This window comes from Tachysurus vachellii, chromosome 2 (assembly GCF_030014155.1).
Source record: "Tachysurus vachellii isolate PV-2020 chromosome 2, HZAU_Pvac_v1, whole genome shotgun sequence".
Lineage (NCBI taxonomy): Eukaryota > Metazoa > Chordata > Actinopteri > Siluriformes > Bagridae > Tachysurus > Tachysurus vachellii.
In genome coordinates, this window is record NC_083461.1 from 35,335,848 (window position 1) to 35,359,909 (window position 24,062).

The 24,062-nt window shown below is 39.0% G+C and overlaps 1 protein-coding gene across 2 annotated transcripts; it reads right to left on the reverse strand.

The window, feature by feature from the left end:
* Positions 1–1,460: 1,460 nt before the first annotated feature.
* On the reverse strand, positions 1,461–24,062 carry thbs2a (thrombospondin 2a). Of its 2 annotated transcripts, none has more exons than XM_060864459.1 (22): positions 23,664–24,062; positions 23,333–23,404; positions 22,554–23,107; positions 21,062–21,146; positions 16,255–16,448; positions 14,757–14,897; positions 14,572–14,665; positions 13,785–13,955; positions 13,390–13,566; positions 12,288–12,461; positions 11,310–11,437; positions 10,911–11,063; positions 9,004–9,222; positions 8,796–8,903; positions 8,155–8,314; positions 7,825–7,943; positions 6,535–6,769; positions 4,000–4,227; positions 3,655–3,926; positions 2,582–2,679; positions 2,351–2,490; positions 1,461–2,271 (listed from the first exon to the last, which is right to left on the reverse strand). In XM_060864459.1, the coding sequence occupies exons 2-22, from the start codon at positions 23,397–23,399 to the stop codon at positions 2,264–2,266; spliced, it is 3,525 nt and encodes a 1,174-aa protein (XP_060720442.1). In that variant the 5' UTR covers positions 23,400–23,404; positions 23,664–24,062; the 3' UTR covers positions 1,461–2,263. The 2 variants fall into 2 exon arrangements, with proteins under 2 accessions (XP_060720442.1, XP_060720443.1); XM_060864460.1 differs by having other exon boundaries at positions 23,333–23,426.

Here is a 24,062-nt window from a genome sequence, read left to right on the forward strand (position 1 = left end):
TAAAGTGCAAATGTTTTACACTGATATAAAGTTAAAGACATACAGTACTGACTTCTGATTGGTTGAGAAAGACAAAAGGGTGCGGTGAAGTGCCTTTGGACACCCAATCAACAGTTTCGTTAGACTATAAGTATATATTTTTAATTTTAGTTTTTTACTTTTAAATATTAAAGTGCAAATGTTTTACACTGATATAAAGTTAAAGACATACTGACTTCTGATTGGTCGAGGAAGACAAAAGGGTGCGGTGAAGTGCCTTTGGACACCCAATCAACAGTTTCGTTAGACTATAAGTATATATTTTTAATTTTAGTTTTTTACTTTTAAATATTAAAGTGCAAATGTTTTACACTGATATAAAGTTAAAGACATACTGACTTCTGATTGGTCGAGGAAGACAAAAGGGTGCGGTGAAGTGCCTTTGGACACCCAATCAGCAGTTTCGTGAGACTATAAGTATATATTTTTAATTTTAGTTTTTTACTTTTAAATATTAAAGTGCAAATGTACTACATTGATCCTTTTATTGAATCCACTGCTTTGTTTTAACACTTTTTTGAAAAACAATTCTCTGTTATGAGAAATAGGTCTAAACAATCAGGACGATCCATTAAACAAATAAGGATTAGGGTTAGTGGTTGATTCATGTATAATTCGGTTCTGAATCATTTTTAGATAGCGAGTCTTTCCTTATGTGCAGTTGCTTTGTTGCAAAAGATAAGAATTAGCCATGCTGTTCCAATACTTTTTATTTCATTTATTCCTTTTTTTTTCAATCAGTGCAACAGGATGTATTTTATTTCCTTACCCTGTTTTTGTACATTTATATGTAATCTGTAATGCTCCTTGTGTTATATGTTTACAAATTCAATGCATGTGAAGTTTCTGTGTAACCTGAAAAGCCTTATTACATATACATTTCACCTGTATTGCTGGACCTCTAAGTCAGCTTTTATTGACATCTGTCTTTAATGAGTTTATTAGATTTAATCAGTTATTTATATTTATAGATCTTACCAAAGTGATATAGCATTAAATGCATACACTCAGATTGTGTATTAATTAGTCTAAAATCAGTCTTTATTCGAAGAACAAAATAATAAAAATAAATAGTGAGGTATTAAAATGACAACATTTAACACGTGTAAACAGGTGGCGTGGAAACTAAACGCAAAAGACATCTGCAAATCTGATATATTACTAATCTATAAAGGAAGAACACTGGTAAAAGGATGGCTGATGACTGATGGCTTAAAATAATTACAATCTTTGGTTCATTACTTAATAGAAACCTCTCATCCAGTGTTTTACTGGAATCTATTAAGTAATGAACCAAAGATTATATATATATATATATATATATATATATATATATATATATATATATATATATATATATATATATATATATATATATATATATTTTTTTTTTTTTTCAAATAATAACACATAACAACAAATGACAGATGATGTGCCTTTAATCTCACACTGTGGTGGACATGCAATAAAGAAAATAATAGACAACCCGCTTGTGCAGAAAGCAACATGTAGACATATGAAGTCACCACATAATGATTCACAAAATAAAATAAATCTTAATATTAACATCTCCAGTGCAAAATACACTATTCCATACTAAATTGTATACGCTCCCAAAATTAAGAATAAAGAATGTAAACTACAAACTAAAAAACTAAAAAAAAAAAAAAAAAACATTGGGAGTTTGGGAGATTAAACAGAATGAAAACTGATTTGCTGTTTTTATAAATGATTTGCTTCATTCTGCCCAAGCAGAAAGAAAAACCTGACATTTCCATGACAATAAAAAACTCAAAAGGATAATCTACAGAATATTTGCTTTTGAGATTATAAAATCTTATAAAGCAGTTGTCTTGTTGGAAAAATGGATGTGTAAATCTATTACTGACTAAAACACACCTTCAAAAAACAACAAACAAAAAAAAAAACACATTGTAATTATTATTCAGGTGTTTATTAGATAACGAGTTCATGAATAATTTAACAATACAACAAGTGAATACAACATGAAAACATTTATATGCTTATACTTTCAGTGGCAAATAGGTGAAAAATCCATATGGTTCAGACAAATAGATCTGAAAAATAACAAATGCTTCTTGAAAATGCATCAGAGTGGTGTTTAGATTATAAAAGTGATGTAGAAGTGGTGTAATTTCCCATGTCTTGCGTGAATTTTCATTCCATGTAGCTGAAAGTAATCCTTAGTAACCATGACTTGTCTTCAGTTATCTAGGGAGAAAAAAAAAGCTCTATCTTTAAATTGCATTATATTGCTTGGGTGTTATTTGTCCGGTTGTAAATTACTTACCTTGACATTCATATTTAAGATCAGAAAAGAACACCAGTTCCTGCGAGAAGACAAACAATCCCAGTCTTCCTCCTGCAAAGGTCTTGTCATAGACTGGACCTGAGTCTGCCATGATCTGTTTTCCTTCATATACTACCACTCTGAAAAAAGGCGTATGTTATGTTTGTCTAACAAAATGTAGACACACACATCTATATTTTTATATCTATTATTTGGTGTTGTGTTTCTCACCTGATGAATCCAGTCTTAGGTCTATGAATGAGATGCCACCTATATGCAGTATAGTCCTTCCAGCCTATGTTCTTTGGGTCATGCCACAATGTGTGAACCTGGAAGAATGTGCTCATCATTTATTAAACAGCATTTAAGTTCTAATGATTTGATGATATACATATATACAAGCAGATTTTGCTTGTTGTCCAACACTTAATATTTTTGGGTAGGATTCTACTGTTGTAAGTACAAATTAACCACAATGGCTGGTCTACACTGGCAGGAGGCAGGACAATGGCAACATCCAACAGCATTATCCATAAAGTTGGTGGTGGTGGAGTAAAGATGTCCTCCACAAAGCCAGCAGGTTGTGGTGTGATAAATTCCCTGCAAAGCTGGCGAGCCGCAGAGGGACAAATTCCTCTCTGGCATCATGGAAGTACATGGGAAGGAGTTGTACATTGGGGGTGCGGGAAATTGTGATGTCCACTATGTAATGATCTTACAATCACCTGGATGCTGAAAGCACAGTGGCACTACAGTGGCCCCGGTGTTATACATTGCACTGGAGCACATGGCTGCAAGGCGTGCAGTACAACTACACACAGCTGAACTCAAATTAGTGTTGCTCCCCACCATCCTGGAGTCATTTGGAGAGAAAGAAAAGGGTGCAGCAGTGGGAACAGTACAGTGAGCCAGTTTGGTCTAAATAAGAACGCTGATCCCTTTCTTTTCCTCTCACACACACCACAGAGAGTGACAAAGACCAGAAGCCTCATCTGTACCCACACTTGCTGTACCTACAGCAATACCACACAACTGACCCAGCACTCTTCAACTCTCATCTCCATTCTGCCAAAAATGTAAATAAAAGAGCATATGTTCTCCACTACCCCTGCCTCCTGTGTATCTGTGTTCAGCTATAGCATATGACAGGATTGTTAAACTCAAATTCTGCCTTGGTCAATACCATGACAACCCCTACTGGAAGCAGGCAAAGGAAAAACAACTTATCTGTATCTGCTAAGATATAAGAGAATTTGTATTTCAGTGTAGTTTCTGTTTTAAGAAAAGTACTACATTTGACTCACCTGGCCAGGGGTGTCACCAGTGTGCCAAAGGGCATTGCGTAAGTTTTCCCCAGTTCCTGTGGTAGAGTTAACCACTTTGAGGGAGACACCTGAGATTCCAAAGGCCTTTGATGGCTTATCTTCCCAGTACGTTTGGGTGATCTGCTTCCACATAACCACATAGAAACGTCCACTTGACTGATAACCAAACACAAAGCCAGCATAGTCATCATCTCTATCTGTGTTCACGTAGAAGGTGCCGCTGAAGTCCACATCACTGAACTCATCATAGCCTAGAAAAGAAATACCACCATTTTAAGATTGAGTTGAGTCTATACAGTACAATTTTAGGACTTTTGAACTTACCTACTGCAATTCCAGGGTCAGAATTGGCAGTTTGGACCAGTTCCTTGCCCTGATGCCTGACTACCCAGTTGGGATCGATTTGAGTGGTCCCTTTGGGATCCAAATGCACCATCTGGAACTTTCTGAAGTCAGTTATACTTATAGCATTGTTCTCTGGGCAAGTGTCCAAAATGTCAGGGATGCTGTCGTTATCAAAATCGTCCTGGCAATCATCACCTCGACCGTCACCTATAAAAAAATGACAAATTTGTCAAAATGTATTGTCATTCCCTGTAAAAACCTTAAAGATGAAAGCAAAAATTGTAACACACTACAATGAAATTCCTTGATCATCTACACTAACAAAAACACATGGCATCAAGAAATGCTGGGTATTAAAAGTTAAATTAAAGGAATCCAATCAAATTAAAGGAGTCTATAAATACATATTCAGCTCTTCAGACTTTTTGTGGTAATGGTGGTATGGTTGAACATCGGCTGCAGATGGAGAGGAGGCAGTTTGAGATTCTCAGCGCCTTTTCTGTTGGTTTGTCCCTTTTTGGTTAGTTTTGGAAATTCTGCTGAATTGTGCAGAGACATTAAACTTGAGCTCTGAGCTCTGCTTAAGTCTTCACGCATGCACATTAGGGTTCTACAGTAGTATCAATCCCAAGACCTAGGAAGACTCAGACTCTACCATGGAAGCTTCCCCACTTGGTTAGATTGGCATATCCCTTGCCAGACTCCACCAAAAACAACACCAAATGCTCCTTGACCTGACCCATGAGCAGCATCCGGGCTTCAGTGACCTCATGCAGGAGTAAGATAAGAGCTGGTGGGCACAGCAGAAGCTGCTGCAGCCCACCACATCTCCAGTTGTGTCCCCTGGAACTGTACAACATCTGATGCTAATGGATGATCAGGATGCCATTTTGAAGCCTTTGGAGCTGAGTGGAAATGGTAGCAAGATAGCAGATACCAAAGGAAACCTTTCCTTTGGTATCTGCTATAAAACTCAGTGGAGTATTTAAGCATCAAGATGGCAGCCCCGTAGTGTGTGTCAGACAGACACCTGCAGAGCGCCATCTATGTATGGGATGTGGTAGCTCAGTGGTTAAGGTGTTGGGCTACTGATCGGAAGGTAATGGGTTTGAAACCCAGGTCCACCAAGCTGCCACTGCTGGGCCCCTGAGCAAGGCCCTTAGTTGCTCAGCTGTAAGTCACTCTGGATAAAGGTGTCTGCTAAATGCCGTAAATGTAAATGTTTCCAGATTCTGCAGCTCCCCTGAGCTTAGCTGCAGAAGAACCGAACACAGAAGAGCAAATCACCACTCAACTCTTGTCAGGTACAGTGGATTGGGTTCATAAGCATCTTCATCCCTGGATGAAGATGCTTAGCTGGCAAAAGATCACATAGTGGCAATTGGTAGTCCAGGTAATTGATGTCTCTCTCTCTTTCTTGCTTATTCTTTCATTCTCACTGGAACAAATTCAAGATGGTCCACGTGCTGGGAACACAGATAGTGTTGGAGGATTACCTTTCCAGGGCTGAAATCAGCTGCAGGAAAAATTCATGATTGGTTAAGGGGAGGTGTGTGCACAGGGATGGTAGGTTTCACTTTCCTGTAACAGTTTTGAAGAATGCTTTTTAGATTCCTGTTGGAGCTAAGCTACGTTATAAACACTCATAATGACAAACATTCAACTTGTCCATTGTGTTACTTGCAGGATGTTTATGTTGTCATTCTTACTCTGACATTAGTACGTTTTACCCGTGCTAAGTGTTAGTTAAGTATAAGAATTTGTAAGCTCTCTGATGCAGAAACTTATAGCATTAGTAGTGTACAATCACATGTTACAGAATGGTAGTAAGAGTGATAACTGTGTAGTACAGCAGCACTTGTTAGGTATAGAGCCAAGACACTAGGCAGGTAACCTTAGGATCTTAGGCAAGAACATGTTCTCAACATCAGTTTTCCATGTAGGCGCTAATGATATACACCTTTGTCAGTCTGAACAAGAGTAAAATTGTAGAGGTCTGTAATTTAGAAAAGGTGATGTCAGATGCTATAATATACTCTGGATTCATCCCGATGTGGTGTGCCAATGCAGCTTACTGCAGGTTATGGTCTCTGAAATATTGGATGTCCAGGTGGTGCTCTGAAAACAATGTGGGTTACATAGAAACCTGAGGCAGTTTTGAGGGCAAGGCTGGCCTGTTCATCTCACTCAAGAAGGTGCTACTCTAATTTCTGGCAACATAACACATACTCTTAGAACAGGCCTAGGTTATCAATGTCAATCCAGAGCCAATTAATCCAGAGTAATTTTTTTTTTAAATATAAATGATAAAATACCTAGGAAACAAATTCCACTTAACAATAAAACCTGAACCTTTTGTAGCTGTGACAGCTTCCATTAACATACAGTCTATTAAAAGGTAACAATCAAACTCAGAAAGCGAGTATTATTCAAGTAACTGCATATTAATCAATTTGATGATTGCTGAAGGAATAATAATAAAATGCATAAAGCCTCTATGACACTCTCACCCACCGTCTGAGTCCATCTGATCTTTGTTGGCTACCAGTCTGCAGTTGTCTTTGTCATCAGGAATTCCATCATTATCATCATCAAAGTCACAAGCATCTCCTTTTCCATCCTTGTCATGATCTACTTGGTTGGCATTAGGAACATAAGGGCAATTGTCCAGGTTGTTCTGAAGGCCATCCTCATCAATATCCTGGCCGTTGTCACACTGATCTCCTACAAGGTCATTATCTGTATCAACCTAATGGGTATTAGAAATAGAAATCATATATATTCATATATAAGTCATATTTCAGTTCAGACGTGTGCAGACAATGCTTTTCTATGTACTATGAATACCTTGAATGTTATCATATCCATGGCCAAATGTTTTGAGAATGACACAAATATTAATTTTCACAAAGTCTGCTGCTATTTTTTTTTTGATGGCAATTCGCATATACGCCCGAATGTAATGAAAAGTGATCAGATGAATTGCAATTAATTGCAAAGTCCCTCTTCGCTGATTCGCTTAATCTGTCATGCTGATTAAGTTAGAATCACATACTGGAAGCTTTAAAAGGAGGCTGGTGCTTGAAATCATTGTTCTTCATCTGTTAACCATGGTTACCTGCGATATGGTGATAACTCAATTTATGGGTCAGTGCGTCTTAAAAATGTCAGATCTTGTGGGGTGCAGTGGTTAGTACCTATTAAAAGTGACCCAACAAAGGGTCTCTGTGTATGTCAACTGATGAACCAATGAACCAGGGTCATGGGTGCCAAAGGCTCTCTCTCACTCACTCATACTCTATCGCTTATCCGAACTACCTCGGGTCACGCATGGTAGGTTGATTGGCATCTCTGGAAAATTGTCCGTAGTGTGTGAGTGTGTGAGTGAATGAGAGTGTGTGTGTGCCCTGCGATGGGTTGGCACTCCGTCCAGGGTGTATCCTGCCTTGATGCCCGATGACGCCTGAGATAGGCACAGGCTCCCCGTGACCCGAGGTAGTTCAGATAAGCGGTAGAAAATGAATGAATGAATGAATGAATGAATGAATGTTTGGTTTCTACTAGCTACTGTTTTGTGTTATAGCCACCTTGTTTTTTTCTGGTTGTAGCAGTAGATTCACTGAATGGACTTTGTGTATGACCCCAATAATTATTCAAGGCCAGGGTCTCAGGCTTGATTCACTCTCGCTTTTATTTGGACTAGTATTTGGACGTCAACTAGTACACCTAATGAAATGCACTTATCTACGTTACTCTGTATAAGGGTGTGGAGTCTGCTAAACGCCGTATATGTACTACTAGTACCTGATCAGGGTTATGAAGCAGAAGACAATTGTCACACTGGTCTCCCACTCCATCTGCGTCAGTGTCCTTCTGATCACTGTTGTATGCATATGGGCAGTTGTCCTTATCATTAAGGATGCCTGGAACAGAAACAGTAAGAGTCTGGATGGAATAAAGATTTACATTGCCGTCTGTAGTCATAGATGAAGTACAAGCAATAAGCAAGGTATATGAGGCGTGTCATAGAAATAAAGGCCAAGTACTGTAAAATTTAAATTTATAATGGAAAAAAGGTACAAATATTAGTTTCCTAATTTTACAGGAATTTATTGTAATAGGGTCAGGCCATACCATCCCCATCAATGTCCACAGCACAGGCATCTCCTTCCCCATTGTGATCAGTATCTATTTGAGCTGGATTGTGGTCATATGGGCAGTTATCACACCGATCACCCACATCGTCTTTATCATAATCAAACTGCCTGGGATTGAACAGCAGTGGGCAGTTGTCCTGCAGAGAACAAGAAATTTCAATTCAGGACTAAAAAGGAAAGACGGATTTACTTAGATTTACTAAACAGAAGGAAGGATCATATTAAAGAATCATTACCGGAAACTAGGTGTCATGCTGACAATCAGCAATACTTGATGTAGGTAAGTAATTGGGAATGTAATGTAAATTGCAAACAGTACAGAAAGTTAAAACAGAATAAATTCCCATTCCAAGCATGTAATGTATCTTGATATTATGTAATAATATTATGACAATGCAGTAAAAACACATTAATTAAATAAATTGAATTAACACATGTTTGTATTTTTAAAAGAATAATTGACAAGAGCCCTGCGATGGGTTGGCACTCCGTCCAGGGTGTATCCTGCCTTGATGCCCGATGACGCCTGAGATAGGCACAGGCTCCCCGTGACCCGAGGTAGTTCGGATAAGCGGTAGAAGATGAATGAATGAATGAATAATTGACAAGATGTCTCACTCTTTCATCCATGATTCCATCGTTGTCATCGTCCTTGTCACATGCATCTCCTTGGCCATCCTTGTCAAAGTCCTCCTGGCCGGAATTAGGAAGGCTCGGACAATTATCCTAGAGAATATAAAGAAATAATTATCAAAACCATCAAGAAATCATAGCTTATAAAGTCATTATAATAGTCATTATAAAGTCATATATTATTTCTGCTTACCTTCTTGCAGTGGTATGTGGCATTAGCTCTACACACCAAGTTCTGGTTGGGCCAACCATCCAGATCAGAATCTTCTCCACAGATAAAGCCATCTCCAGCATAGCCAATCTTACACTGACATTTATACATAGGGTCACTGAAGTGGCTAAGGTAGATGCATTCGGCAAACCTATGACAACTATGGGTCTTGTCCTTGCAAGGGTTCTCAGGTTCGCAAATCTGTGGAATTAAAAAGATATCAAGCTGTTCACTGTTGAGGTTCTTTATTATATTACACTGCTTGTTAGTAGCTTAGCTCATAAGTGACAAGTATCCAAAAATGTACAAATTGTAAAAAGTCTGTAAACAATTGTCAGGTCAAACCGGGGCAGCACTTATGTCCTGAGGTGCTCACCAATCTTGAATGCTGCAATGAACCGCTCACCCTGGATTCACTCACTGACCTCGGCATTTGAATGGTCAACATGGTGACCAGGAGAAAGAGTGAGTGAAAGAGAGAGAGAGAAGGGTGTTGGATGAAGCACTGCTGCTTCCACTGTTGCCTGGTCAACCACCGCATTGGACAAGTGTTCCCTATGCGTCCAGACCAGCACAGCAAACAGTCAGTCCACCCCAGTTTCTTGTTACTCATGTTTTGCCTCCAGTCAAGTACGCCTCCACCTCCACTGAAAACTCAGAGACCCAGCCCTCTTTCTATCTGACTCCTGAGTACCAGGACCACTAAGATGTTTTGACCAAAGCAAAGGCAAGTGGGCTTCCCCAACATCGACCTTACAACAAAGGGCAATGAAGAAGTCACTACGAGTCCACGAGTCACTTAGTCTGGCATTTCATGTTACCTAACTCACCAGGCTTCTTCTTTGTGGCAGAACTCAGACCACATGTTGATTACTGAGGCCTCAACCTGTCCACCATTAAGTAACCATATTTTCTATCACTATTTCCCTTGGGGACACGGTGGCTTAGTGGTTAGCACATTCGCCTCACACCTCCAGGGTTGGGGGTTCGATTCCCCCCTCCACCTTGTGTGTGTGGAGTTTGCATGTTCTCCCCGTGCCTCGGGGGTTTCCTCCGGGTACTCCGGTTTCCTCCCCCGGTCCAAAGACATGCATGGTAGGTTGATTGGCATCTCTGGAAAATTGTCCCTAGTGTGTGATTGCGTGAGTGAATGAGAGTGTGTGTGTGCCCTGCGATGGGTTGGCACTCCGTCCAGGGTGTATCCTACCTTGATGCCCGATGACGCCTGAGATAGGCACAGGCTCCCCGTGACCCGAGGTAGTTCGGATAAGCGGTAGAAAATGTGTGTGTGTGTGTGTGTGTATTTCCCTTGGCCGTTAAGCAACTGAGGTCAGTGAACAACCTTGTAGTGCCTAGAACCTGATGAGATTCCACAAGGGAAAGGAGTGGAATATTCCATTTAGCACTGTTACAAACGACTCTGGGTACTGTGTCATGAAATACACGCTCAATAGTGTCCCTTCACTGTTAAGGTGTCTCATCAATAATTTGCTGAGGAAAATGCTGGGAAGGATTGTGGTGGCAGGCATCAATGATATATTGGTATATTATCCCACATATGAGTTCCTCCTTCAGAGGCTCCTACAGCATCAGCTGCCAAGCTTCTGGACCCTTCTAATTACTGTTTTCACCAGGTACAATTTCACCCTCTCCTACCAACCATGATACAAAAACCACAAGGCTGATGCATTGACACGTGTTTACTCAACCAAGCAAAAATCTGAAATGTGTAGATAATGCCAGATCATAATTTGTGCCATCTTATTAATCTGTTTACTTATTTATTTGTGAGGAAAGGTAATTTAGATTAAAAAAAATATTTATTTAAAAACATTATAAATATATGTATAGTTACTACCACTATACAACGGTGCGTAGGCTTTCCTAACCTGCTTATTGTTTCTGGATTCTTCCGTTCCCATGCCAAAGGGCTGGTTGCCTTTGTAACGGGGAGGACAAGGAAGGCAATGGAATCCTGGGTCAGTGTTCACACAGCGCTGTTTCCCACTGACTTTAAAGCATACATCAGGCATCAGATCACACTATTGATGAAACACACACCCACACAAATACACATGGCAACGGAGTCAGGAATGTTTTGGACAAAATAAAATAACATTGTGAAATTATTCTTATGCATTTTGTTGAACTCATCAATTCCTTAAAATACCGAAAAGACTATTTATGAAAGTGTACTAATTTGAGCATTATGGGCTTTTGCTGGGCTTTTTACACCGTGAGGATTACACACTTTTCTTTTCTATTTTTTTTTTTAAATTCCACCTTACCTCATTGACATCCTCACAAAGTATTCCGTTGCCTTGGAAACCACTGGGGCAAGAGCCACATTCCCATGAGCCATCAGGGGCGCTGGTACATTCTACCCCTCCAAAGCAGGGATTAGATAGACAGCCATCTGATAATGACAGAAACAACTAGAGCGTACATTTCCTGAAGAAAATGTGAATGGTGCTTGCACGTGGCAAATCCCGGAGGCTAGTCGAGACGAGCATGTGACGTCATCTGAATACTCTTGAGGAGGTTTTCCTCATTGTGCTGAGTGTTTTGATATGTTAAATGTTACACTATGTTGTAAAAAGTTTTTTGATTTTGCATATATTGGGGGCGGGGCTGCGGCACAAGGCCAGTCGGTACACCAATTTAAACCTTTGTTCAGAGTATCACCCTAAAGGAGCTGGCCGAGTTTGGTGTAGATAAACCTCCAAAGTTTATAATGGGAGTCTATGGGAAAAAAAGGCCACTTTGAGAGCCGGTACCGGAAGTACCGGTACTCGGATCGCTTATAAACGTCATAGCACACCTCTCCTCAATCATGGGTCTAGGACAAAAGCTGGACAAGTTACACGCCAAAGTTTTGTCCGGCACAATAGTAATAATGTGGCTTTGCAAGCACCATTAATAAGAAATAAAAATGACTTAAAACCTTTAGTTAACTTTAGTTAAGTGCAGTAGAAGATAAGGCATTAAAACAAATCAATTTTATTGTCAAATATCAATTTATATTTCTAAAGTAATATGAAATCATAACTCTGTGGTTCCAGGAATATGATTTAACATAAACCTATTTTTAGATTACTACATAATGTGTAAATAGTGTGGAAAATGTCTGGCAGGAACACGTGAAACATACAATAAATGCGTAGCACAGTGCAGGTAATTGGATTGTACAAAATGGCTACAAAGAACAACAACAGCAGTGTAAGGACACATTAGATAGCAAACACAAGAAACCAACATTAACATACCGACTGGGCAATCCTGCTTGTTGCATATCCCTGTGTGTTCAGCTTCTCCTGAACACAATTTTCCTCCATAGCGTGGCTGGGGGCTATTACACACACGGCTTCGACTCTGCACTCCTCCACCACATGTCACCGAGCATATCGCCCACGGAGACCATGGGCCCCATTTTCCATCAACTGCAATCATGTGAGATGAAAACTTTCTTCTTTAATAATGTAGTGTAATACATATTGACTGTATTTTGGATGTCAAAAGGAAGAGCTCACCAAAAATGAATAAGAGCTACATTTCATGATGTTCTCATCAGACAGATCATTGTGATCATGGACTTTCTAATGCCAGATCATATAAAACAGGGGTGTCAAACTCAGGCGGTGTAATTATATTTGGCCCGCGAGATCATATCAAATGTGCATTACAGCTGGCTAGCCGCATGCTCCGCTAATACTACAAATCCCAGAATGCCTTGCCACTGTATTGACACGTAGTCACGTACAGCGAGCGCCCCACATTCTCTGTTGACAGTCGTTAACAACCATGTTACAGTCACATCGGGCAAGTTAACTCCACAATGATGGACAATAGGAGCTTTCAAGACAGGTGGGAGGCAGATTATCTGTTCACGAATATAAAGGACAGACCTGTTTGTCTTGTGTGCTAACGGAGCTAACGTGTCTGTAACCAAAGAATATTACATAAATTTGGATTTTCATTGAATGAAATGATTATTTTTGGTTGTTTTGTTGTTGGTTTTGAAAAAGATCCACTTCAAAAAGGAACTTAAAATGATCCAGTGAGAGGAATCATTTATTTTATTTATTTAAATAAGAAACGAACACCACTGATGTGTCTTTTTATTTCAAATTTCATTTCTTATGTGTTTGTAATATCAAGCTCTGGTTGTTTCGAATCCTGTGTTCAAGCAAAACTAAAGTTTGTTTCCATATGAAAAAGGTTGAACATTACATATCGGTTGCAGTTCATTTATCAATAAATATTCAGTTTGGCCCGTGACTTTATCTCAGTTTTATATTTTAGCCCACTGTGATTATGAGTTTGACACCCCTGATATAAAACATGAGACATATGAATGCTGTCACTCACTAGGGCAGGGCTTAGTATCACAGCGTTGTGTCTCTCTGCCACTTCCTTCACATTCGTTTCCCCCTAGCTGGGGCACTGGTGAGTTGCAGTGGCGGATTCTGGTAACGTGGCCTTCACCACATGTTACTGAACAGGATGACCAAGGAGACCACAGGCTCCATCCTCCATCCTGACGAACTAAAAAACCACACCATCATTTATTATTTTCAATAAGACAATGCAGTACACACTTATTTTTGCATATTAACAGAAACAAGGCAGTTCATTTTTTTGGTGTAAAACATTTTGTGCTCTCTCTGTGTATGTTGTTAGATTATTTTGACTTTTGAATTTGTACCTGGCATTTTTGACCATGTTTTACTTCTAAGCCATAAGAAGTAGTGGTACTTTCTCACCTCTGCTGTCACATTTAGCCAAGTTGCATGTGCGCGTCTGGATAGAAGGACCACTACAGGGGTTGCTGGTTACATCACATGACCTGCCTCTCTGCTGGGTGCCTGTCCCACATGTGACTGTGCATTCTGTCCACTCAGACCAGGGTGACCAACCATCCTCGCTGTCCTTAGCTGAATCAGTCACATACAAGAAACAATACACATCCATACCAGATTTTTCAGCTTTTGCTTACAATATAACTATTAGTGCAGCCAAACATAGATAATGCTCACCACACCACACCTTAAACATACTATGAGGAAATATTTTGAAAAATAATCCAAACAGATTAGCACAGGACAAAAACCTCAGTTATATGACTGATCTACACACACTGTGGGCTCAGATATGCTCTGGAGAGCATCTCAACTTGTATGGCAGTGAACGTCCTTCATTTATTCATATTCAGTAGTCATTACATCCTGGTCAGGTTTACGATGTATCCAAAGCCTATGCTTTAAACATCGAGTGCAAGACAAAAAAGTTCACATGGAATGGGAAACCATTTCATTACATGATACCATTCACACACTCATTCAAACCTAGGGACATGTAAGGAAATCCGTCCGCGTATAAGTTTCGGACTGGGAGAAAACCAGTGACCCATTGTTCCGTTACAGCAAATTTAATCTCTTTAATTTAACAAAAGGCCTAAATAATAGTGTGAAAGGGGAAAGATTCAAATCTGTGTTGTGTTCTATGTCTGTCTTATCGTAAATCATGAATATCATGTATAATAATACTCACGCAGACACATTGGACAACACTCTTCTTCCAGGAAAACTGGAGTGGCACAGGCCACAGGAGGACAAGTAATCTGGTGGCACACAACCTTTGATTCCTACAGTACCAACAAAAAGAAGGGCTCACAAATGGGAGAAATGGCATTTAAAGTCAATAGAAACCAAATCTCCTTTACTTATATCTTGTACCTGACAAGTGCATTTGGTGCAGCTATCCACCACCCAGTCTTCTTTATCCTCAAACATGCGACCATCTTGCAAGCACATTCGGTTGTGTTTGGTATTCTTAATGTTGCCCAGTGCTTTCTTCATGACTGTGTTTTCCTCACCCTGAGAGACAGACAAGCATGTTGGATATGTGACCCGGATGTACAGCTAATAAGCGCACAGTCAGGAACATTGGAGGAATGAAGAAATCTAAATCTGGGACATGTTCGAGTATATATGGGGTCTCTGTGGACATGGTGGAGTATTATATAAATAATAAACCGAACTGAACTAAGAGCTCTGAAGCCGTCTACAAGAAGGGCCAGAGCCGCCTCAACTTTCTGAGGAGGCTGATGTCCTTCAACAATCTGCAGGACGATGCTGAAGATGTTCTACAAGCCTGTGGTAGCCAGTGCTGTTGCATGCTGGGGCAGCGGACTGAAGGTAGCTGATGCCAACAGACTGAACAAACTCATCTGTAAGGCTGGTGATGTTGTAGGGGTGGAGCTGGTCTCCCTGACTGTAGTGTCAGAAAGAAGGAACTTGTCTAAGCTACTGGCCATCTCAGACAACATATTCCACCTGCTCCGTGATGTCCTGTATTGGTACAGGATGTTCAGTCGCAGACTCATTCAACCAAGGTGTTCCACAGTGCAACACAGGAAATCCTTCCTTCCAGTTTTGTACTTATTGTAGTGTATATAAGTCTTATTCTTCTTTCTTTTTTGTATTCTTATTTTGGTGACTTGGATCTGCTGTAACAAACCCAATTTCCCTCCAGAGATGAATAAAGAAAAATAAAAAAATATTTCTGATTAACAGCGGAACAAAAGGCTGAGAAAGATAAGAAATCAGATAGATACTTTTGTAACAGGCATTCATAATCTGCCATACTGTGTACTCAGTGACAGACACGGGTTTAGCAACTATATGGCAAAAGATGCATGTGTGTGGAAATGTGTGGAAAAATGAACAGCATGTGTTTTGAGTGAGTGTATGTGTTAGAAAAAGAATGAAAGAAAGAGAGAAAGACGAAGAGTGGTGTGAATCCACAAAGTGGCACACCACTTGGTCTGCAAGAGCCTTAGGGACCGAGCATGTTCAGCAGCAGCTGAATTTCCCAGAGATCGTGCCAAAACTCTTTCACTGCTGGGATGCTCCCAAAGGAAAAAAGAGAGTGATGTTTAAACACAGCCAGACATGTCTCAGCTCCCACTCACAAACAGGAGAACACTTACTCTGTCCTGACGAAATTAATCAAAAAAAGACAACTGCTGCTTACTTCCTAATATTCAATCTCATCTGTTCAGCGAAAACTCGGAATAAAAACAGTCTTTTCTGGGTAAGCACCAGGTCCAAGTGCTATTTGTTTTTTCTATCTATTTCATTGTGTAACGTCTGAAGAAACTAATCATTTACACAGGACATTTCTGCTGACTGTTAAAAGAAGATAATTTACAATAAGTTAAGAACAGCTTACCACTTTCTGTAGGCCATCCATTAGGTTTCCGACCACTCTGCGGAGTCCTTTGAGCTCCTGAAACATGGAGCTGAGCTGCTCGCAGGAGTGTTCACAAATGTCCAAGTTCTCCATATTTTGCCTGATAAAGTTAGTGGAGATGGCTTGACTGACTTCCATGATGTCTTCTCCTTCACTTACCATGTACTCGTCAACTGAGAGATTTCCAAAAGACACACAAATATATACAATTTTATATATATATATATATATACATATATATATATATATATATATATATATATATATATATACATATATACAGCTCAGGAAACTGAAAACAATGTTTTTTTCCTACACTTTGGACATTTAAATGATTAAATAATGTGTGAGGGTGCATATACAGTATTTACATATATTATATGTGCAACACATACAGTACACACCAATATGTGCCCTTGTGTAGCACAGCTATGTTTTTTGTTAATGGTACTCAGAGTCATGTTTATATGAAGAAGGCACCTCTAAATATATATTTGAACACAAGACTTGTTATTATGGTGTGTAAACAGGCTGCTAAAATACTAAAATAAAGACAATTAAAGAACAAAAAAACGCAAATGTACTGCAGATTAGTATTTAGAAAACACTGACATATGGTTTTGTCGGTCCGTTCAGCCCTCAGTCTGATGTGGCACTGCTAGACGGAACCATTGCAAGGTACTTGAACAAAGGTGGTGAGCGCGTCACCATTTTTCTCAGTAAATATATTTCTAGGTGCTGTTGACATGAAATTTTCACCAGAAATCAGAAACAACCCAAGTAACCCAGACATACAAAGAAAGCAAAACAAACTAGATTTGTAAAGTTCGTCGCGACAAACTTTGATGTTGGCTTTGACGAGGCAAGTATTCGCAAAGGCCGGTGCTTTTTGGAGGCGATTGAACATAAGGGTCAGTGTTACTTTTGGAGGCAAGTGGACAGAAAGATAGGGCGACAAAACATTTGGAGGCAAGTGGAGACGAGCATGTGACGTCATCCAAATACTCCTGAGGAAGTTCCCCTCATTGGGCTGAGTGTTTTGATATATCACATGCCCATGTTGTGCAAAAATGTTTGTTTTCATGTGACGTCACGTGACGTGATCAGAATACACATGAGGAAGTTCCCCTCATAGTTCTGAGTGTTTTGATATGTCACATGTCCATGTTGTAAAAAGTTTTTTGATTTTGCATATTTTGTGGGCGGGGCTGTGGAACAACCAAAAGGCCAGTCGGTACACCAATTTAAAAGTTTGTTCAGAGTATCACCCTAAAGGAGCTGGCCAAGTTTGGTGTAGATAGTTCGAAAGCTTGCCGAGTTATAAACCTCCAAAGTTTATAATGGGAGTCTATGGGAAAAGAGGCCAATTTTAGACCCGGTACCGGAAGTACCGGTACTCGGATCGCTTAGAAAAGTAAGAGCAACAAACTTCAGATCAGGGTCTACAACATATCCGAATTTGGTGCATGTGGCTCGAAAGCCCTAGGAGGAGTTACTATTTATAAATTTTTGTCTAAGCTGAAATAGTAAAACAGAATGTTGGCTTCTACAAAGCGACATAATTAGAAAGCAATCCTGCCCCTGGTCATAGGAAATTAATATCAGCTAGTTTGATCCCAACTGATTGCCTATAAAATGTGTCTCACTACCAAGGTGTCACACAAGGAACATCTCATGATGGGTAAAAAACCTTCACAGCCTTTCTTTTGCTTGATAACATTGGTTACAGAAGGATTTCTAAACTTCTGAATGTTCCGGGGGGGCACGGTGGCTTAGTGGTTAGCACGTTCGCCTCACACCTCCAGGGTTGGGGGTTCGAATCCCGCCTCCGCATTGTGTGTGTGGAGTTTGCATGTTCTCCCCATGCCTCGGGGGTTTCCTCCGGGTACTCCGGTTTCCTCCCCCGGTCCAAAGATATGCATGGTAGGTTGATTGGCATCTCTGGAAAATTGTCCGTAGTGTGTGAGTGTGTGAGTGAATGAGAGTGTGTGTGTGTGCCCTGCAATGGGTTGGCACTCCGTCCAGGGTGTATCCTGCCTTGATGCCCGATGACGCCTGAGATAGGCACAGGCTCCCCGTGACCCGAGGTAGTTAGGGTAAGCGGTAGAAAATGAGTGAGAGTGAGAGAATGTTCCAGTGAGCACTGTTGGGGCCATAATCCAGAAGTGGAAAGAACATCATTTCACCATAACCTGGCTCACAAGATTTCTGACAGAGGAGTAAAAAGAATTATCAGAAAAGTTGTCTTAGAGCCAAGGACCACTTTGTGAAAGCTTCACAAAGACCACGGAAGACTCCATTGCTGAAGAAAAAGCATGTTGGGGGTCATTTAAAGTTTGCCACACAACAACTTGACAGATGAGGTCAGATGAGACGAAAATTGAGCCCTTTCGATGCCATAATTAATACACAGCATGTTTCAAGGTTAAATGGCACTGCACATCACCCCAAATACACCACAGCAACAGTGAAGTTTGGAGGTGGGAACATCATGGTGTGGGGCTGTTTTTCAGCATACGACACTGGATAACTTCATATAACTGAAGGAAGGATGAATGAAAAAATGAAACAAGGGGAACATTTCAGCAAGATCCCAAACACACAACCAAGGAAAGTCTTCATTGTTTTCAGAGAAAGAAAATAAAGCTGCTAGAAGGGTGCAGCCAATCACCTGACTTGTATCCAATAGAAAATCTATGGAAAGAACTAAAGATCAGAGTTCAAACCTTGTAGGTCTTCTGTGAAGAATGTTTGTGTGGAAGAATGGGCCAAAATCTCACCTGAGCAATACATGTGACTAAATGTTTCTCCATTCAGGAGTTTTCTTGAAACCAACAAAGGCTTTTGTACAAAGTATTAAATAAATTTCAGTAAGCATGTTCAATACTTTTCCTCTGTGTCATTCCATTGTATTACACATAACTTAATTTATAAACCTATTTGTTTTGTATGTACTGATTAGTTGGGTTGTTACCAACATCTGGTGAAAATTTCATGTCAACTGCACCTTTAAAATAAAAATATATTTACTGAGAAAAATGGTGACATGTTCAATACTACCTGCTGTAACTATACTATAGACATAAACTCCTTAAGTAAAAGTTCCTCCTGTAGTCATGGTAAGACCTTCTAAATTTCTTTCAAATGTAATTAAATCCATGTCAGATGATGCTTGGTTTATGGACAAAAGGCAAGGCCAGTTCAAATGGTATTGATTTAGCTGGGTGTATGGACTTTCCTGGCCTGCTCCAAGTGTGAGCAAAGGATGAAAAGGCATAATGCCCAGTGTAAAGTCTTAGCGTGGACTCTGCCAATTCATGATCTCACTGCATGTGTGTGTATCTGTATGGACGTATAAAGGGTAAAAGAAATCCGAACTCTCCATTATTCTGTGGATTTTTCCAAAAATCCACAGTATAGTTGTAATATAAATCTTTGCAATAAAACTCTTTATAGTATATGCACCCTGGCAGAGTGTTGTAATGTAACGGAGTACAAATACTTCGTTACTGTACTTAAGTAGAAATGTCACGTATCTGTACTTTACTTCGCTATTTAAATTTATGTCAACTTTCACTTTTACTCCACTACATTTCCTAGATAAAATGTATTACTTTTACTCCGTTATATTTCCACTAAGCGTCTTCGTTATTCGTTACTACAAAATAAAATCAGAAGAAATGTGTGCGACTGCAATAAGGGAGGTTTGGCGAATCACTGCTCCTAGATTGCATTATGCTCCACACGCTCTACGGAGAAGCACAGGGACGCGCAGTCAGAGCTGGAGGCGTTTATCTATAACGTTAATGGACTGAATGCCGCAAAGACGGCAACCAAAAGCAGTGAAATGTCACTATTCTTATTACCAGAGTTGTAGCACAAACAAAATATTAATGCAAACAATCCATTCAATACTAAATAAAAATAATATTTATTGATTTGGTCTTTGTCTTGTGAATATTTTTATTATTAATGACTGCATTCACTGGACACACTGTTTGTAGAGAATGCACACATACATTAACTGATCTGATTCAAGACCGGCATCATTACATCATGCATAAAATTTTGGTGTCCACTTTTGCCATTTTAAATAATACCATAACTTTTGGCTTACTATGTAGTCATATAATATATAATATAAAACTCTTCTTGTTTTAAATTCTCACTGAGGACTAAAACCCCCTAAAGATGAGACCCTAGAACCGCCCCTGCTCTTATGCCTACGGAAAATCACTGAAATTTTACTTTTTACTTTTACTTCAAATACTTAAGTACATTAAATATCAGAAAATGACTTTTGATACTTAAGTACAGTAAATATCAGATACTTTAAGACTTTTACTTGAGTAATATTCTAAAAGGTAACTTTCACATCTACCAAAGTCTTTTTCTAGTACGATACTTGTACTTTTACTCAAGTATTGCTTTCGAGTACTTTATACAACACTGCACCCTGGTTGAACTCAGTGTAGTTCACAGCCACAGACAATTCCAATAAACTTGACATAACACAGGTTTAACCACAGGATTTTTAGAACTTTTAGAAATGCCCAAGATTTAGAATAGAAATCGTCCACCAACAAACATCTCACCTAAAGCAAACATCATTAATGTCTAAGGAGCTGTAAAATCAGAAAACAACCAAAGGGAACTGCATGATTATAGAAAAGGAATTCTGAAGCAATTGATCATTTCTTTCATTTAAATTTGTTTATCCTGATAAACATTTCCTTACGGTTAGTCTCTCTTTTTCATCTTTTAGCCATTATTACCCCAATCTTACCAGGCTTGGAAATCTCACAGCCCTTTTTTCGCAGAATATCTTCGACAGGTGTGTTAAAGATGAAATAAATGTTCTGCAACAAACCCTGCAAGATGTCACAAGTGTTAGTACTGGTGTAACCTATTACACAATATTCTCCATTATTTTCTGCTAAATTATTATTAGTCAATTTTTAAATACAGATGATCACATTTTCTACAAAGGCAGAAAGTTCGAAGTACATACTATAACAGAACTGCATGAAACAGATTAGAATGAATGGGGCACATACCGCAAGCAATTGAAAGATAATGATGTAATGATAAAAGCAACTTAGCAGCAATTAATTGATAATTGAATATGTATACACAAATATACATTGTTAGAAATTCTTGCGACTCTATTAATAATCAGAATCTGAAATATCTTTTTTAACTAAGTATTCAGATTCTCGATTATAGCATTTCAAATTAAGCTTATGTTCATTCTCATGCGCTTTGTACATCAATGCAGTCAATCTGTCACCCTGTGTGTATAAGGTGCATACAAGGGACTTCACAGGAACACAATAGGCTCCATCATTGTGAATAGTTCTGGCCAAACTGAGTAACCAGACAACAATAGTTAAAGAGAAGACCAAGATCGTGATTGCCGCTCCGACAGAGCTTTAGAAGTCACAGAAACAATAGAACTTGCTAGAACATCCATCTCATCATTCATGTCATTATGGTGGAGTGCCTAGATGGACACCAAAAGAACTCTGAGCCAATGAGGGAAAAATTGTATAGTCTGAGTCAATCTTTTATTTTAGCTGACCTTCAAGAGCTACATCTGATAAATGTATGATGAATGGAGTCAAATACATGGAGGTTCTTAAAGAAAACCTGTTCCAGTGTGAACAAGACTTCAGGCTTCAGACATAAAGTATACAGTCAAGGAAACAATGCAGTGGATTTGGGACAAGTCATTGATAGACTTTTATTGGCCACATAGGACATCTGTGGAGAGATCTGAAGATGGCTCTACATCCATTCAGATTATGCTTAAGTGGATCTGCCAGGAATAATGGGAGAAATTACCCAAATTCAAATGTACAAAGCTGGTACCGACTTACTAAAGAAGACTCAAAGCTGCAAATGTTGCTGTAAGAGGTGCTTCTACAACGTACACGCAAGAACCTGAATACTTATATAAAAGAGATATTTCTTCTTTTTTTTTGCATACAGACATAAACTTGGATTTTTTTTTTTTGGTTTTGTTATTATTACTTTTTTTACTAATTGTGAGAAGGTCAAATAGTGAGTTAAACAATTAAATAAACTCTCTAACACAATAAAGTGTGCTTAAAGCTTTTTAATGCGACTATGAAAGATTGAGAATGAGTGAATGAATGAACAAGGTAGACAACCAAAAAATAACACACCAATGACAAAGGGTCATCATTAGACATCATTAGACACACAAAAAAGTGTTGGAGGAAAACACGATCTGAGAATGGGAAAAATGCTCTTACCCTGAAGTGGCTCTCCCTGTTAGATCCCTTGGCCACATACATGCGACTGCCCTTGGCTTCCAAGTGGTGATAAAAAGACTCATCCAGGGTGATGCTATCAATGAGGCTGCAGTCCACATAGAGGTTGGCATTCTCTCCATGCACATGCAATGTGATATTCTTCCACTGTGAGTCTGATATATCCACATCCTCAAAGGATATTACATTCTGAGAGCCCTCCTTCCAGTATACTAGATCCAGACTGTTGGCACGTCCATTAGAGATGATCTCGAACTGTCGATGGCCATCAGACCCTTCTAAGCCCACAAGGGTACCACGAGAAGACCGATCCTGACGTACGGAAGCCACAAACACAAAGCCGTTATTGTTTTGGATCTGTCTTAGTAGCTGCTGAAGGACTGGGGAACTGACTGGAGGAATGTGGTCAAAACGTATGAAGCGGTATGCTGGAGAATCCCAGTCATGGCTCTTGAAGACTTTAGCACCAATCGTCTTTCTGGTGATGTTGCTGTTCTCAAACAAGTTAAAACTGGATTCATCGTCCACTTGGCCACCTTGGGAGTAATGTAATTCAGACCTCTTACCATTTATTTGTAGCATTAAATTAAAGCATTAAATTAAAGCAAATGCTATTAAGTTATTAAGATATAGTGCAGCAAATGCTTTGAGATATTAACTCAACAGTACTATCATACATTTATACATGGTCTAAAAAAATCCTAAAGGTACATAGATAATAACCATATGAAGATTACGTCAACCAAAATAGTTGTTTTTACCTTGTTGTATTGCTGTAGTACGCAGTAACAGCACCGATATGAAGATATGAATTGTCCTGAGTATCATAACTCCTTAAACGAACAGATTTTTAATCTAATTAGGATGAATCAAAAGTTCAGGATTCTGAGTTTAGTTTAATCTTTTATTTTAAGATGCGTCCAAAGCACCACAGTAAGAAAATAATACATGCAACAGTGAATAACATCAATGACGCAAGAAATATATCAAGAAAAAAAAATTCATGTACAAGTCTAAAAAATAATAATAATAAAAAATAATAATAAAAAATAATAAAAAAAATAAAAATAAAAATAAAAAAAATCCACATACCTGTAAAATGACCTAAATCCTAAAAAGGCAAACTATCCTCTGGGGGAAAAAAAGAAAAAAAAAAAACGCATATATTTTGCCAAAAATAATAATAATTTAGAGCAAAATTAATACAGATGCGGAGAGAAAAGAGTTATAAACTAAATCATACAGCGAAAAAGTTATACAGAAAAAAACAAAAACAGGCCAAGGGTTAATATAAAAATCCCGATGATTCACAGACGCAAAGTCCCAGAAAGTCTAAATCCACATAAGCGCAAATCTGCAGGAAATCAGCGATATCGACGCCGTTTTATGTTTAATTCGAATGACGTCACTTGTATCTAAACGGTATGTGCGTCTATTGTAGAGCTTTAATTCCGATATTGTAATGAACCCGTTGAACACAACGATTTGGCT